General features: G+C 37.5%; 1 protein-coding gene across 14 annotated transcripts in view; it reads right to left on the bottom strand.

Moving 5' to 3' along the window:
- LOC126469755 (CTTNBP2 N-terminal-like protein) overlaps window positions 1–18,910 on the bottom strand; it is a 224,879-nt gene that overhangs the window by 113,528 nt on the left and 92,441 nt on the right. For all 14 annotated transcript variants that reach the window (XR_007586065.1, XM_050096970.1, XM_050096972.1 and 11 more), the window contains 2 exons: window positions 8,761–8,921; window positions 1,195–1,415 (listed from right to left, as the gene is read on the bottom strand). Coding sequence is in view for 13 of the 14 variants with exons in the window: in XM_050096970.1 (XP_049952927.1) it covers window positions 1,195–1,415; window positions 8,761–8,921 (382 nt within the window). In the remaining variant the exon portion in view is untranslated. The remainder of the gene's footprint in view (window positions 1–1,194; window positions 1,416–8,760; window positions 8,922–18,910) is intronic.

The raw sequence follows: 18,910 nt of genomic DNA, 5'->3' as shown, positions 1-18,910 counted from the left end.
GTTAAACGGGAACTTTAACCACCCACAGGAAGAGAAGCAATGTGGGAGGACAAACCCTGCTTCCCTCTTGCAGGGCAGCCAGTCTATATTGTGTTCTGTATTCCTGTGGAAGCACAACTGACACATGGTCACAGGGATTGCCAATCCCTTCTTCTACTGTGAGGTCCATACTGAAGCCTCGATATGGACTAGGGTTAATCTCATCACTAATTTCAAAATAAGACAAGAAAACAACGAGCAACGCACAACCCAAAGTACAGCAGAATGCACAAAGCATTTGGTAATGGCTACGTGCAGTTACATGCTGAGATTGGCAGCATTGTAAATAAAGAAGTTCAAGCCCAATCCCTACCAGTACCTTAAAAAACTGTAGTTGGAGACAGTCACCACCTGTAACTGCTATGCTTAAGTGTCAACATAGAACCACCTTTCACTAGCAGACAAACACACGCATTTCTTTGTTCTAAGATGCTAGGCCCCATAGCTTAATCCTATGTTTCCATGAACAGTGTGTTAGAGAGACCATTCAACAACCTATAGTTGAGGGGCACCAGAGCACAAACTTACAAATACACTGATATTGCGCACAAGTGTGCTCTTTATTTTGAAAAAACACATTCTTATGCATATTCCCTTTCCAAATTAGGCTTCGCCAAATGTTGTGCAATACCATTAACCAAAATTCTGGTTACTTTTTCAGTGCTTAGAAAATAAAGCTGTTTAAAACTATCATCAATCAAATAGTTCACCTGGATACAATTTGCTCTGAGATCACATTTATTAAATAATTTCGCATTTTGAAGTAGAATTCCCACCTATATTTACATTCATGGCAAATGCGATTTTTCATGTCCCTAGTTATGGCACATTGTGTGCTTTCAATGCAGGAGGTGACACTATTATTGCTGTTGAAAAATTCTTGGGTTTCTTGAAACTGATATCAGTTCACAATACAAAAGAGTACTGGTGCTGAAAACTGGGAATGGAAACCTATAAAAGTAATGACTATTTAGATCCAGAATACAGTTTTATATTAACAAACATATATTGAACAATTGCCCCCCCCCCCCCCCTACACACACACACACACACACACACACACACACACACACACACACACACACACACACACACACAGAGAGAGAGAGAGAGAGAGAGAGAGAGAGAGAGAGAGAGAGAGAGAGAGAGACTCACATGGAGGCTGAGGTCTTGGTGCAGTCTGTGGTAGTATAACCACAGGTTTTGCTGGTGGTTGTGGTGGTGATGTAGTCAGCACAGGACGAGCTGGTAGAACCATTCGTGGGGGGCTTGCACCAGCTTGAAACATGGCAACTTGATGAGCTTCCGCTAGCTGCTTTCGCAGACTGTCTAGTTCTCCTTGAGCTCTCTCCAGTTCTGCTTGCAGTTCTTTGCTCCTTGTAACACGGGAAAAATATTCAGAAACATGGTGACAGGTAGAAAGTTTTTCACAAATGTCAAACAACATACACAGAAAAATGCTATTGTATTAGAAGTCCATAAAATGTTTTTTTGCCTACATACATTGTTACATCATATGCTTTCAGCAGCAGCCACTGTCCAAGCTTCTTATGAGTAGGTCACAAACTTACAATCATTCAATATGCGCTCCTTAGATCATCCTAAAACCATCCACACAATACTCAACTCATTCCCTGTGTCATTTAACATACATCCAGTAACAGCCTTAATTACTACATAGCAGCCTTAAAAAATACTCAAAGAAAGAAATGATTACTAATATTCAGTAAACAAGGTGGTGGTCCAAAGTAGAGCTCTATTCATCCTTTTTTGTAGCAGACATGGTCCAGCATCGAGACAGAATGCAATAAAGAAGGTTCTTGTGCCTTCCTTTCTAATGGTCCATCAAATGGTACAGTGTATTCAATATTACTGCTATTTAATTTAAGTAACAGTTAGTTTTCTAATATTCAGAAATAAATCCTTTGTGGTAGCTGCTTATTTGATGGAACACTGAACTAAAAATTAATTTTCCCTTTTCAAGACCTCTGGGGAGCAATAGGTTGGGGAAAGCTAAATAGAAGGGCTGTTGTTGTTGTTGTTGTTGTTGTGTTGTGGTCTTCAGTCCAGAGACTGGTTTGATGCAGCTCCCCATGCTACCCTATCCTGTGCAAGTTTCATCATCTCCCAGTACCTACTGCAACCTACATCCTTCTGAGTCTGCTTAGTGTATTCATCTCTTGGTCTCCCTCTATGATTTTTACCCTCCACGCTGCCCTCCAATGCTAAATTTGTGATCCCTTGATGCCTCAGAACATGTCCTACCAACCGGTCCCTTCTTCTCGTCAAATTGTGCCACAAACTCCTCTTCTCCCCAATTCTATTCAATACCTCCTCATTAGTTATGTGATCTACCCATCTAATCTTCAGCATTCTTCTGTAGCATCACATTTCGAAAGCTTCTATTCTCTTCCTGTCCAAACTATTTATCTTCCATGTTTCACTTCCATACATGGCTACACTCCATACAGAAAAGACTTCCTGACACTTAAATCTATACTCGATGTTAACAAATTTCTCTTCCTCAGAAACACTTTCCTTGCCATTGCCAGTCTACATTTTATATCTTCTCTACTTCGACCATCATCAGTTATTTTGCTCCCCAAATAGCAAAACTCCTTTACTACTTTAAGTGTCTCATTTCGTAATCTAATTCCCTCACTATCACCCAACTTAATTCGACTACATTCCATTATCCTCATTTTGCTTTTGTTGATGTTCATCTTATACCCTCCTTTCAAGACACTGTCCATTCCGTTCAACTGCTCTTCCAAATCCTTTGCTGTCTCTGACAGAATTGCAATGTCATCGGCGAACCTCAATGTTTTTATTTCTTCTCCATGGATTTTAATACCTACTCCGAATTTTTCTTTTGTTTCCTTTACTGCTTGCTCAATATACAGATTGAATAACATTGGGGAGAGGCTACAACCCTGTCTCACTCCCTTCCCAACCATTGCTTCCCTTTCATGTCCCTTGACTCTTATAACTGCCATCTGGTTTCTGTACAAGTTCTAAATAGCCTTTCGCTCCCTGTATTTTACCCTTAACACCTTTAGAATTTGAAAGAGAGTATTCCAGTCAACATTATCAAAAGCTTTCTCTAAGTCTACAAATGCTAGAGATGTAGCTTTGCCTTTCCTTAATAGAAGGGCAAGTCACTCAAACCTCAGAATGAGAGTGACCTACAACAGGTGGGATAGGTTGGAGAAGGTTATAAAGAAAGACTAGGTCACTTATACCCACAGTTAAGTGGGTTGCTCTTATCTTCAGCTTTGAGTGACATGCTCTTCTTTTTTAACCTTCCCCAACATACCCATTTCTCCAACCCAAGGAAACACCTAATAGTTCCAAAATTTAGACCAGTGCTTTGCTCCTTCTTATGTGTCTACTGGCAGTACTAAATATTTCACCTCATTTCACTGGCCAGCAATTCTTTCTCATAATTGTATTGTTTCTCAGTGTCACTTTTTCTTTTAATATAAAATTACATACACTCATTGATGTATCCACTATAAAATGGCTTTGTAGCAGAGCTTGCTAAAGTTGATTTGAATACACACTCCAGAACATTAATTACAGTATTAGGGCGACCTGGATGAAATAGGAGAAGCAACTACACACACACACACACACACACACACACACACACACACACACACACACACACAGTGTGCATTTTGTGTAGGTCTTGCAGTGTCATGATCAACCCTGGGTTAACACAGCTGTAAGCTTTGTTAACACCGAGTTCAGCAGGCTGCTGCTGACTGAAATGAACTCTCATACGAGTACAGTGTCTGTTGGTACAATTGGGAGATGTGGATATACTAGACATGCCCACACCTGAATAGCAGAGGGAAAATAGGCTATCTGATCATCTTGCAGATAATATACTGCAGCGGGTGGGGGGCAGTGCACCATCACACATAGTAAGATCTCTGAGGATAATGATGTCGGAAAGGCACATCTTTTAGGTTAGAATCAGGCTTCAGGCATCCTGTTTTGAAAGAAGTGAAAACAACAGAAGGGGCCCACTGAATGCTTAAGAATGCACAGTAAAGTAAGGTTAGCCTATTTCCATCAAAATATTAGAGGAGTGAGTAATAATGGAGAAGAACTGATTTTCTGTTTAAAAAATATAGAGAGCTCTGAAAAGATAGATATCCTGTGTGTGTCTGAGCATCACATAACCCTAGGATTAGATAAATTACATACGAAAGATTACACTATCACAGCGGCCTCATGCAGAACCAATATGGGAAAAAGTGGAGCTATTAAAACACTAAAACAGAACACAAGTTCAAAAACAATGAGACAAGTAGATTCTGTTGTGATCAGCACATAAGTGTGTGCGCGCTTGTGAGTTTGTACTGAAAAATAGTTCACTTTCAAATGTAACTGTATTCAGATCCCAAACAGGAAATTTTGAACTGTTTATGAGCAATTTGGAATCCTTACTGTGTTATCTGCCAGACTGCAGCACACAGTTACTAGTCTATCGTGACTTCAACGTAGATTTTCAAAAGGATTTTGATAGGAAAAATTATCTGGAGACCTTATTTGGATCCTACAATTTGATCTCAGCAATTAACTTCCCAACAGAGGTGGATACAGACAGCAGGTCCCAAACTGATAATGTTTTCTACGGTGACGCTCAAAGCACGAAAATAACTGTTTACCCAGTAACAAATGCTGATCATGATGCACAGTTAGTTACGGTAAATAACACAGTGCCTTCAGTATGGATACTGCTCAGTGGAAATCAGAATAATTAATGACTCTAGCACAAATACTTTTAAGAACAGTTTACAGTAGTTAACCTGGGATGAAATTTACAATGAACCAAATGCTAACATAAAAAACTTAATCTATTCCATAATAAATTCCTATCATTATTTGAAAATAGCTTTCCGCATAAGCCGATCATAAAGGACACTAAATAGCCATGTAAAAAACCATTGATTATTAAAGGGATTGAAGCATCTTGTGAAAGGAAAATGGAAATGTAGGGATCCTGCTGTAGTTGCACACTACAAAAACTACTTAAAATTACTACAAAAGATTATTTAAAAATCAAAGAACATGTACATAATGTCAGAAATCAGTAATTACAATAACACACTTAAGGCTAGGGAGGACAACCAGCCACAGAACAAGACAGCATCACAATTGAACTGAATGGAAGAGCTATAAATGTTGATTCACAGGTGGGAAATGTATATAATAATTTCTTAAATGTAGTAGGAAACATAGGGACAAGAAGTGCAAGAGAAAAATCACAGCAGTATGTTGAAGTAACTCACACAACATTCAATCATAGGAACATACTACCAACTTCTCCTTCTGAAATTAAGAAAATTATGCAGTATCTCAAAAATAAAGCTCATTTTATTTTGGTTGTATTTTCAACAGAGTACTAAAAATGTGTTCCCATGTAATAAGTCCAGCCTTATTTGAAATATGTTATGCATCACCAACTCGTGGCATTTTTCCAAGGAGACTGAAATATGCTATTATTAAACCCCTCTTTAAAAAAGGTGATGAGAAAGATGTCAATAACTACCGACTTGTTTCAATGCTGACACCATTCTCCAAAATATTTGAGATGATGATGCATTCGAGAATAGTATCTCACCTGAGCAACAATAATATCCTTAGCAAATCACGTTTTGGGTCTCAGAATGGTTGCTCCACTGAAAATGCCGTTTACATGTTCACTCACCAGATTTTGCAAGCATTACATACTAGTTTTATGAGACTGATGGTATAGCCAATATATAAATGTAACATATCTAAACAAAAGAATGCAGAAAGTTGTACTTAGTAAGTCAACCAATATAGTCCGTAGACATAATTCTGACTGGTGAAAAAACAAGTATGGGGTTCCCAAAGGCCAACTCTTTGGTTTACTATTATTCCTCATATATGTAAATGATCTTCAATCTCATATACAACAAGCTGAATTAGTTCTTTTTGCAGATCTCATGCGCGCACGCACGCACGCACGCACGCAGAGAGAGAGAGAGAGAGAGAGAGAGAGAGAGAGAGAGAGAGAGAGAGAGAGAGAGAGAGAGAAAATCGAATACAAACAGAAGAAAAGATAAAGCTAAAGACACAACACGTGCAGTTCTACCCATCTAGAGGTACTACACCAATAATAAATGTAACATATGGTGAGGAAATAATAAACAGGGTGGAAACTTCCAACACTGTGAGTTGCCCACATTGATGAGAATTTAAATTGGAGAAAGGGCATTTTGGAACTCCTAAAACAACTTAGTTCAGCCACATTTGTACTTAGAATCATCATAAATCTTGGGGAGAGACAAATCGTTAAGTTAACATGTTCTCCATATTTTCATTCAACAATGTAATAAGGAATCATGTTCTGGGGTAACTTATCTTTAAGAAAGAATGTCTTCATTGCACAAAAACGTGCAGTAAGAATAGTATGTGGTGCTCACCCACAATCATCTTGTTGACAGCTGTTTAAGAAGTTGGGTATTCTGACTACTACTTCGCAGAATATTTATTCCCTCATGAAATTTGTTGTAAATAATCCACTACAGTTCAAAAGAAACAGTCATGTACATAATTACCACACCAGAAGGAAAAATGGCATTCATTACTCCACATTAAGGTTGTTTTTTGTACAAAAAGAGTTGCACTATGCTGCAACAACAATTTTTGATCACTTATCCAGTGATATAAAATGTCCGACTGACAGGAAACTAAAATTTGGAAACAAATTGACAAAGTTCCTCCTTGACATATCCTTCTAGCCTGTAGAAAAATTTCTGTTACTGTAATGTGAGTTACTAATCTGTACTTACCAGCTTTACACATCTGTATATCTTTTTTCTTTAAAAATGAGAGATGTTCAGAATGTAACCATACGAACAAATCAATTTGTGATCTGATTGTAAAATGACTCATTCCACTTCATTACAATCTATCATACAAAATGATCCATGAAACACATAACCAACTGTAGAATCTCAGCAGAAATAACATTGTCTTTTACAAACATCCAGTCTCCGCATCACTGTTAGTTTTTGTAGTGACCTTTAACTGAACCATACACAACACTGCACTGTAATCATAGAATAGGACTCACGTGCTGATCTGGAAAATGTCTCACAGCCCCTTAATAAGCATAAGATGTGAAATATTGATAGAACATCAAAAACTTTGATGGTTGCTGCTGCTGATAGTGTGCTACAACTGTACAAGATTTTAAACAATATTTTTATTAAAGTTTGAAATTAATACTGATATAACACTGGATTGAGATACAATAGAAGCTACAAAACATGAAAACAGCACAGATAACTGGTAACTAGTCGAAATACATTGTGTCTTAAAAATTTCTTTTATGTCCTCATGTCACACAGGAAAGGCAGTCTGTGGGCCACAGTAATCACATATTCAAGAGCTGCTAAAACCTCTATTATTTCAATTCAAAGTCCAAAGACCTAGACCACATCCTGCTGCCTAACTATTCTTGTCACTTTCTGTTCATCTAATCATAGTCACATTTTTCTTGATACTAACCTCAAAATAGACCTCAAATCCACCAAAATGGAGGGTTATCTGGTTTTATTGCCGGTTGTAATTTGTTAACTACCAAACTTTTTCTCCAATACAGCCAAGACATTCAGGGAATGGATAGCTCTCACTTTACTTCTCCTAAAGCCTACTCACACAAATGCTGCTGTCTCAGTATTCTTACACCCCTTTTAACTCTTTTCATCATCCCCCTCCCCTTTTCTCCTATTCTCTTTTCTTGTTTTCTTATCTCTGTAAGTTTTCATTTTGTGTAATAGTTATCATAATTTAAGAAAGACAGTTACAGTACAAATAGTTTGTGTAATTTCATGTATCAATGAATGTCTACACTGTAAAATGTGAGGTATTTGGTCCTAACCTGGTCATGGTAAACAAGTGAATCAATAGAATGAATTACTGAATGAATACATTCAAATAAGCAACGGTTGGTAAAACCATTGTCAACTTGCTCATCGATACCTTCACACCATTTGCCAAAACCCTACCAGCCTTTTGACCAAGAAAAAGTTGGAGTACCTGATTACACCTAATTTTCTTTGACCACTTCAGTTTGAAAGAAAGGTAATGGAAATCATGTCTCGTCACATATTGTATGCATTTCTCAATCTTATGGCACAAAACAGTTTTTTAAGGGAAAGAGTGCCTTGGAAATGAAGACTGAAAGGTCCAACTGAACATTTACTAGCATCAACCACCTGATCTTCTCACTCGAAACATTCTACCCATTCACCGCTCACTTTCAGCTGTAATCACTCCCCTCTTATTGCTTGCTTGTCTCAGTTTTTGAACCCTCTTCTAAGTTCTCTCTCAGAAGTAAATGTATTGTACCTTGCACCCTCTGCTCCTTTATTTTTATTAGATCCTGACAAAGTGTACATCACTTCACAACACTCAAGACATTGAATCTGTTGTCCCTAACAAAGTAGTTCTCTGTAGCTCATCACAACTGTGTCCCTTGAGCTTACTCAGAATATCTGCAGAACAAACCCAATGCATTCATTTATACAGTAACTATTTCTGTCGTGATATTCAGCAGTCAAAACACAACTTAACAAAACAGAGTTGCTTGCAGCAGAGAATGAACGTTTCTGAAATGCATTGCCACACTTTTTCACAAAAACTGAAACGTATGAAATCAAATATCAAACTCACTTCTTCTCTTCTTTGGCTACCGCAGCTTTCAACTGTTGTCGCTCTGTATCAAACTGTGCAAGCTGCTTCTCCAGTTCTGCCTCCATCTGTAATGATTTCTTACTTTCTTCCTCAAGTCCTTCAGCCATTGAATCGATGCGTCCCTTCTCCTCAGCAAGGATCTAGGAAAGCAGCAAGTAAAAATTTTACCATTTAATTCTTTATGTTCTCTCTCTCTCTCTCTCTCTCTCTCTCTCACACACACACACACACACACACACACACACACACACACACACACACAGAGAGAGAGAGAGAGAGAGAGAGAGAGAGAGAGAGAGAGAGAGAGAGAGAGAGAGAGAGAGAGAGATCAATTTATTGCTGGGTTTTCTCACAGGAGACTGCCAATAATTTTAATTAGGTCACACGTACCTCACTATCTTCTGCACTGAAAGTGTATCTGACACAGCTGCTGTATTATTAGCAGACCCCAAACTAATTGTCTGTATACTGTACCCATGACAGCAACATTGACGTCTTTACAGACATACTAGGTAGAACAATTTCCCACTTGCAAAAATATAATCAACATAAAATTTTTATCTTTGGTGATATTAAAACTGATATTAGGATTACAACAACGAAGTTGTTATACTTGCTCAATGTCCTCAGTCACACTATATGTTTTGGGCAGATAACGAGACTGTTATCATATCTGGAGAACGTTATAACAAATGTAGAAAGAAATATGTATGACTAGGGCTTTTTAATACTATGTATCTACCAGATCATGAAGAGAAATGGTTAAAATTGCTGATAAAAAAATCCACAGAACAATGTGAACAACCAAAATATATTATTAACAATAATCACATCAATGCTTTCAGATCAGAGCAGTGTACAGTAGAATGGACCAACTTCTGGTCTCAATTTACGAATGATGGTGAAGCTTTTGACAGCTTGGTCATTCTTATTTCTAATATGTTCAATAAGTGCTGTTCTAAAGTATTAAAAAGTCAACAGGGGAAACCAAGTAAAAGTAATCATAAAAGTTTACCCGAACTCAAAAAAATCAAGAACATAGGTCATCAACCTCTACAGCAGATCAAAGAAAAGTGAAAAAGGATAGACTTCAGCACCTTCAACTAAAAAGAGACACAGATCAGAATTATAAAACAGAAATGAGTGGCAAATGGTAACTATATTCGGCACTCACAAAACAAATGCAAGGCTGCTCATAGAGTTATCAAATTAGAACTGGACGATACTAATAGAACCATTTGTAATAGTACCAATATTACACTGAAGAAATTAATAACTTCTTTACTAATTCTGGTAACAAAGGTCATACAAGTCAACAAAATGACAACTATAAATGAGGCATCAATGAACATCTAGAAAAAAAGGCTATTCATATTGCACAACATACCTGAAACATCTACCACCAAAACGACCCTATATATAACACCCCCCCCCCCCCCCTTTTGACAGGTTCCTTGAGAAAATTTATTTTTTAATGTATTATGTCTAATCAAAATTACAAATTTTTTACTGACTTAAGATATATGCCTAAAAAGTTAACATGACAACTATTTTAAACTTACGCCATTTATTCATTGTCTACATTTTGATAATACAAGGAGTAACAGAAACAGAAATAAATTGTTTATATTAATTTTTTATCTTTACTGTCTTTTTTGTTTACTTTGCCTATCGTCTATGATATCACTATTTTTAACCATCATCACTGTCAACATCCTAACAGAACAGCTATGAAACTTATATCTATGTTGCCACAAATATCTGGCTACTTCTTCCAAATGTGTTGTGGTTTCTGAGGTGGTTGTTATGGTGGGACCTAAGAACACAGCTTTTTTTACTTTTTTTCAAAAAATATGTAACAGCTTTTACTTCTATACTGATCCAAGAATGTTACAATGTCTCTTGCTAACAAACATATCGTCTGTGCGCCGTGCTCTCACTGGCTGTGTAGAACCAGCAGTTGGCACACCCCATATTGTTCCCGTCATACCTCATCGTGAGCATCGACAACATCGCTGCACAAAATACATATGTATGCCACTGGCCTCCATGTAGGCTTTTAGCATCTCCTGCATAAATGTATGCTATTGTTGAGTAACAGCCCAATTTTAAACTCAATTCTATTCTGAATCTGCAGTTTCGACATGGTTGATGTTCATAAAAAGCAAAAGCATACAGTACAGATTCCCTGCGTTAGCAGCACAACAAAATTGGCAGCCCACTCACCACCTCTCCCCATCCTGCACTCATTGCAGTTCTCCACCAAACTAAGTCACTGTTTCCCCTCCAACCCTTCCGTAGTGTTGCGCTTGAGCAATACTGAAACACAGACGGTAGTACTTCTTGGGTGTAGGTAACACGTAACAACAGCAAGTAATACATAAATAAAAGATTGGACTCACAATTCATTGCAATTCCTGCACTTTCGCTCGTCCCACAATCTAGTGATGTCTGTCGGCACGATCTCCACAAAGGGTCTTTCTGCCATAATTTATTCTTGTGATAACAGTCACAGTCAGTTTAATGTGGTTTATTTCATTTGTTAGACTTTTGATTCTGGATTAATTTTCTTTCTCATTTCATCTTAATCATACCATCATGTTCTAAGGCTGACTAAAAGCTGGTGACTTTTTTCCTGGTGTTCTAATATGTGAACAGTGATCGAATTTCTCATTTGCAGCCCACTTGGTAAATCATTAAAATTTCTCATAACCAAATAGAATACTGAATAGTGAAGTAATAGTTTTCTGAACGACAAGATTTACATCTGTGAATGTTACCTTTATTTAAAAAGCAGCATAAATGTAAAATATGTATTCAGTACCCATATGTAAGTTTGTAAGTTGACAGAATTTAATGCTATTTCCTCCTGTGTTTCACAAAATTGCCTTTTTCTTTTAACAGAGCATTAGATTGTCATTGTGGTTAGTTCATAGTTTCTCATGTATCCCCTGCACAGAGCATTAGCGCTGCAAGTGAAATGTCACGTGATTGTTCAAGCAAGGTCAATACTGTATCCAATGCTTCGGCATATTGGGAAATTTCAAGCCTATTCGAATGAATGCATTGTTTGCTAAGCCCTACCCTTCAGAATTCTTCAAAATATAGTGCACAACATCTCAATAGCCAAAACTTTATCTGTAAGTGTAAGAGGATCCCTATATTAACCTCCCAAACAGTGTAAAAATGTTGACCTCAGCAGCAACAGTTTAATCGTTGAATATATGATGACCCTGTATTTTTTGAATGAGAAATTTGGGGGAAAAAACCCTGTTTTATAATCATGTAAATACAGTGTATTCAAGTGGGCACAAATTGCTGTCACTGACACTGCAGTGGCCATAGCAAAATTAGAAGACTTGTATGGTCTGTCAAATTTTGTTATTAAAAAGACAACAGACATTACACTACAACCACTTTGTGTACTAATAAACTGGATTTTTGTGATTTGTTCTCCCTACACAAAAATGGAGACTAGTTAGGCACTGATAATTACTGTCTTATTTCTCTTGTATCACTACTTTCAAAAATAGTAGGACACAGCATGCATCAGAAAACTGAAGAAGATTTCATCTGCAATAGAACACTGACAAACACTCAGTATGTCTTCAGGGAAAATTCATTACACCGAAAGCAGTCCAAAATGCTTCGATGATACTCAGTGCCTTTGAAGCAAAACCATCTGCTGATGCTCAACTCATTGATCTGAGCAAGACATTTAACTATGTAAGTCATCTGATTTTAACAGATGAACTGAAGTGCTATGGCATTTGAGATACAGGACTTGCTTTTATAAAATTGTATCTTGGCAATAAGAAGCAGAGGGTACACTTCAACAATACGAGCTCAGGATCGTAGATGAGACAACAGGCATGCCTCAAGGTTCCATGCTGGGATCCTTATGGTTTTTAATCTACATTAATGACCAGCCTAGTATCAAGCCGTCTAAATCTGTTCTGTATGCACATGATACCATGTCCACTGCAATCGTAAATGACGAAATAGCACCTAAAGGAACAAAGCAAGACCTACCTAAGAACTTCTAATGCCTTGGTTAAAGACAATGTATAAACTCTAAACCAGAATAAAACTGAAAATGGAATTTATAGTTTGCACAATACCAACAACGATTTTATGACACAGATTCCAACCTTGGAACCTGGAAACAGATTCTATATGCACTAAATTGTCAAGAGTCATATACCTACTGCATAAACTTAGAGTATGTGTGAGTAGAAACACGATTCTTAGCTCCTGTTATGTATTTTTTTCATAGTCACGTAACATACTGCATACTGCTTTGCGGCACCTCCACCAGGGCAAAAAGAGTTTCTACATGGCAGGAAACGCTAACAGATGTGTAGACAGTGTTTTAAAAACACATCCTGTATGTCACTTTTGAAAAACTGGGTATAATGGCAGTCTCATCATTATTTACAGTTAATTGTCTAGTCTACAAGAAAGAAAACTGAGAGGGCTACACATTAAGGCAATCATTTCATGCACCATAAAGGGAAGATTTACCAACCCATTACAAGACTAAGTAAGACTCACAACATGTACACACACCTTGGAGTAAAACTGTTCAATGCACTCCCACAAAACGCACACACTACCTCATTAACAACCTTTAGTAATGTACTATAAAGTTAGCTTAAAAAGAAGGCTTTCTATACCATAGAGGATTTTTCTGCTGTGCAAAAAAGAAATAAAATTGTAACTTATACTCATTATACATTTGTTACACAATCTACATGTTTTACTTGTTTGCTTTACTACTACTACTACTACTACTACTACTACTAGTATTATTATTTCTTTCTTTCTTTTTTTTCCTCAGACGTTATGTCTGGTCAAAAATGGAAAGTGACGCGGACCTTGATCAAGCGTGACTTCCTTTTAACTGTACGGTATTTGTTATATTGCATTTAGGAACTTTTAGGTAATTGAACACGTATCAATAATTACGGATTTCTGTAGTTGTATATATAAGTTTGGATGTAGCTGTATTGCATTGATGTACTGGTGGATATTGTGTGGTATGACTCCTGTAGTTGATAGTATAATTGGTATAATGTCAACTTTATCCTGATGCCACATGTCCTTGACTTCCTCAGCCAGTTGGATGTATTTTTCAATTTTTTCTCCTGTTTTCTTTTGTATATTTGTTGTATTGGGTATGGATATTTTGATTAGTTGTGCTAATTTCTTCTTTTTATTGGTGAGTATGATGTCAGGTTTGTTATGTGGTGGTGTTTTATCTGTTGTAATGGTTCTGTTCCAGTATAATTTGTATTCATCATTCTCCAGTACATTTTGTGGTGCATACTTGTATGTGGAAAACATGTTGTTTTATAAGTTTATGTTGTAAGGCAAGCTGTTGATGTATTATTTTTGCTACATTGTCATGTCTTCTGGGGTATTCTGTATTTGCTAGTATTGTACATCCACTTGTGATGTGATCTACTGTTTCTATTTGTTGTTTGCAAAGTCTGCATTTATCTGTTGTAGTATTGGGATCTTTAATAATTTGCTTGCTGTAATATCTGGTGTTTATTGTTTGATACTGTATTGCAATCATGAATCCTTCCATCTCACTGTATATATTGCCTTTTCTTAACCATGTGTTGGATGCGTCTTCATCGATGTGTGGCTGTGTTAGATGATACGGGTGCTTGCCATGTAGTGTTTTCTTTTTCCAATTTACTTTCTTCGTATCTGTTGATGTTATGTGATCTAAAGGGTTGTAGAAGTGGTTATGAAAATGCAGTGGTGTAGCCGATGTATTTATATGAGTGATTGCTTTGTGTATTTTGCTAATTTCTGCTCGTTCTAGAAAGAATTTTCTTGAATTGTCTACCTGTCCATAATGTAGGTTTTTTTATATTGATAAATTTCCTTCCTCCTTCCTTTCTGCTTAATGTGAATCTTTCAGTTGCTGAATGTATGTGATGTATTCTATATTTGTGGCATTGTGATTGTGTAAGTGTATTGAGTGCTTCTAGGTCTGTGTTACTCCATTTCACTACTCCAAATGAGTAGGTCAATATTGGTATAGCATAAGTATTTATAGCTTTTGTCTTGTTTCTTGCTGTCAATTCTGTTTTCAGTACTTTTGTTAGTCTTTGTCTATATTTTTCTTTTAGTTCTTCTTTAATATTTGTATTATCTCTTCCTATTTTTTGTCTGTATCCTAGATATTTATAGGCATCTGTTTTTTCCATCCCTTCTATGCAGTCGCTGTGGTTATCCAATACGTAATCTTCTTGTTTAGTGTGTTTTCCCTTGACTATGCTATTTTTCTTACATTTGTCTGTTCCAAAAGCCATAGTCACATAATTGCTGAATACTTCTGTTATCTTTAGTAATTGGTTGAGGAGGAGTATATTAGTGTTTAACGTCCCGTCGACAACGAGGTCATTAGAGACGGAGCGCAAGCTCAGGCAAGGGAAGGATGGGGAAGGAAATCGGCCGTGCCCTTTCAAAGGAACCATCCCAGCATTTGCCTGCAGCGATTTAGGGAAATCACGGAAAACCTAAATCAGGATGGCCGGAGACGGGATTGAACCGTCGTCCTCCCGAATGCGAGTCCAGTGTGCTAACCACTGCGCCACCTCGCTCGGTAGTAATTGGTTGAGTTGTTGATTTGTTTACTGCCAGTAGTTTTAGATCATCCATGTATAGCAGATGTGTGATTTTGTGTGGGTATGTTCCAGTAATACTGTATCCATAATTTGTATTATTTAGCATGTTGGATAGTGGGTTCAGAGCAAGGCAGAACCAGAAAGGACTTAATGAGTCTCCTTTGTATATTCCACGCTTAATTTGTATTGGCTGTGATGTGATATTATTTGAATTTGTTTGGGTATTAAGTGTGGTTTTCCAATTTTTCATTACTATGTTTAGGATCTACTTTGTATATTTCCAATATTTGTAGTAACCATGAGTGGGGTACACTATCAAAAGTTTTTTGGTAATCAATGTATGTGTAGTGTACCGACCTTTGTTTAGTTTTAGCTTGATATGTCACCTCTGCATCTATTATCAGTTGCTCTTTACATCCTCGTGCTCCTTTGCAACAGACTTTTTGTTCTACATTTATAATTTTGTTCTGTGTTGTATGTGTCATTAATTTCTGTGTAATGACTGAAGTTAATATTTTGTATATTGTTGGTAGGCATGTTATGGGGCAATATTTAGCTGGGTTTGCTGTGTCTGCTTGATCTTTAGGTTTCAGATAAGTTATTCCATGTGTAAGTGTATCAGGGAATGTGTATGGGTCTGCAATGTAACTGTTAAATAATTTAGTTAGATGTGTTGAGGTGAACTTCTTTAGCCAGAAATTTGCTATTTTATCTTTTCCAGGGGCTTTCCAATTGTGAGTAGAATTAATTGCTTGGGCGACTTCATGTTGCAAAATTATCACTTCAGGCATTTGTGGTATCATCTTGTATGTGTCTGTTTCTGTTTGTATCCACCGTGCATGCCTGTTATGTTGTACTGAGTTTGACCATATGCTGCTCCAGAAGTGTTCCATGTCTGTTATGTTTGGTGGATTGTCTATTTTAATGTGTGTGTTATCTATTGTCTGGTAAAATTTTTTGGTTTGTGTTGAATGTTTGGTTTTGTTTCCTCCTATTTTCACTTTTTTTGTATCTTCTAAGTCGTATGGCCAATGCTTGTAATTTCTGCTTCTTTTCATCTAATTGCTCTATCGCTTCTTGTTGTGAGATTTTACCTAACCTTTTTCGTTTTTTTCTGACATTTCATTTCTTATAAATTGTGTTAGGTGTCCGATGTCTTTTCTCAGTTTTTCTATTCTGATCTGTAGCCTGTGTTGCCATGCTGGTTTTGTGGGTTATTATTATTATTATTATTATTATTATTATTATTATTCAGTTTTAAAGAACTATTAACATCAGTAGCATGCCACACGTACGAAGTTAAAATAAATAAATATCTGTTTCTGAAACAGTTCCATTCCTAGAAAACAGCATGTTAATTTTGTGCTTAAGGCTATACATGCCAAATGCCTTCAAATACCGTAGGTCAATAATGGTGTGTGTGTGTGTGTGTGTGTGTGTGTGTGTGTGTGTGTGTGTGTGTCACTAACCATTGCCAGCAAGAATAACTCCAATAGTACGACAGGGACAAACGTCTGTGTGACAAAAATTGCATGGGACTACAGGGGGCCATAATTTGACAGTTTTTTGTTGCTAGGTGGGGTCGCTTCAGAGATATGAAGGTCAACTTTATTTTTTAAATGGGATGCTATAGTTTGGTACTTATTTTTTGATAGCAGCCATCGAGATGAATCCAATGATGTGTAACAGTAAGGTCTTTGAAGGTCAATGAAGGTCAAAAAGGTGACATGAATGTCCATCTACAGAAGGTGTTCGAAGTGATGACCACTGTTATCAATGCAGTAATGCAGTCTTATCATCATGGATTGAGTGGTATTCCTTATCACATCGGCACTTATCGAAGCACATGCTCCGACATTTCTCCGTATCTTCAGGTGTAGTGGGAACATCTTTATAAACAATGTCTTTTACAAATCTCAATCAGAAAAAATCCAGAGGCGCTAAATCTGGCAAACGAACCGACCACGACATATCCTGCATGTCCAATCCAACGACATGGGAACTCTCTCTGCAACTAATTTCTAGCCATCAGCGAAAAATGTGGCTGACAACCATCGTGTTGATAGCATCAACATCTACATCTACATCTACATCTACATCTACAAACATACTCTGCAATCCACCATACTGTGCGTGGCGGAGGGTACCTCGTACCACAACTAGCATCTTCTCTCCCCGTTCCACTCCCAAACAGTACAAGGGAAAAATGACTGCCTATATGCCTCTGTACGAGCCCTAATCTCGATTATCTTATCTTTGTCGTCTTTCTGCGAAATGTAAGTTGGCGGCAGTAAAATTGTACTGCAGTCAGCCTCAAATGCTGGTTCTCTAAATTTCCTCAGTAGCGATTCATGAAAAGAACCCCTCCTTTCCTCCGGAGATTCCCACCCGAGTTCCTGAAGCATTTCCGTAGCACTTGCGTGATGATCAAACCTACCAGTAACAAATCTAGCAGCCTGCCCCTGAACTGCTTCTATGTCCTGCCTCAATCCGACCTGATAGGGATCCCAAACACTCTAGCAGTACTCAAGAATAGGTCGTATTAGTGTTTTATAAGCGGTCTCCTTTACAGGTGAACCACATCTTCCCAAAATTCTACCAGTGAACCGAAGACGACTATCTGCCTTCCCCACAAGTGCCATTACATGCTTGTCCCACTTCACATCGCTCTGCAATGTTACACCCAAATATTTAATCGACGTGACTGTGTCAAGCGCTACACTACTAATGGAGTATTCAAACATTACAGGATTCTTTTTCCTATTCATCTGCATTAATTTACATTTATCTATATTTAGAGTTAGCTGCTATTCTTTACACCAATCACAAATCCTGTCCAAGTCATCTTGTATTCTCCTACAGTCACTCAAAGACAACATCTTCCCGTACACCACAGCAAACAGCTGCACATTGCTATCCACCCTATCCAAAAGATCATTTATGTAGATAGAAAACAACAGCGGACCTACCATACTTCCCTGGGGCACTCCAGATAATACCCTCACCTCCGACGAAAACTCACCATCGAGGACAACGTACTGGGTTCTATTACTTAAGAAGTCTTCAAGCCACTCGCATACTTGAGAACCAATCCCATATGTTCGTACCTTAGTTAGGAGTCTGCAGTGGGGCACCGAGTCGAACGCTTTCCGGAAGTCAAGGAATATGGCATCCGTCTGATACCCTTCATCCATGGTTCACAATACCACATTCTGTTCCTTGTTACTAAAGGTATTTCTTCCAATAACAGACCTAATGTTTCTTGTAAGAATGTGGTGTACTTCCTACCATTAAGATTTCCTTTGATGAAATTGGGGCCTGTAATTCTGTCTTCCAGAATCTCATACCATACATTCACCAACCACGGTTTTTGGTGTGTAACTTGCCGCAGCAAACATGGATTTTCAGTTGCCCAATAATGCATGTTATGCAAATTAACATTTCCATGGTTTGTGAATGTAACTTTATCAGTAAATAAAATCAAA

This window comes from Schistocerca serialis, chromosome 3, assembly GCF_023864345.2.
Source record: "Schistocerca serialis cubense isolate TAMUIC-IGC-003099 chromosome 3, iqSchSeri2.2, whole genome shotgun sequence".
Classification (NCBI taxonomy): domain Eukaryota; kingdom Metazoa; phylum Arthropoda; class Insecta; order Orthoptera; family Acrididae; genus Schistocerca; species Schistocerca serialis.
This window is presented reverse-complemented; position numbering and strand designations above follow the sequence as displayed.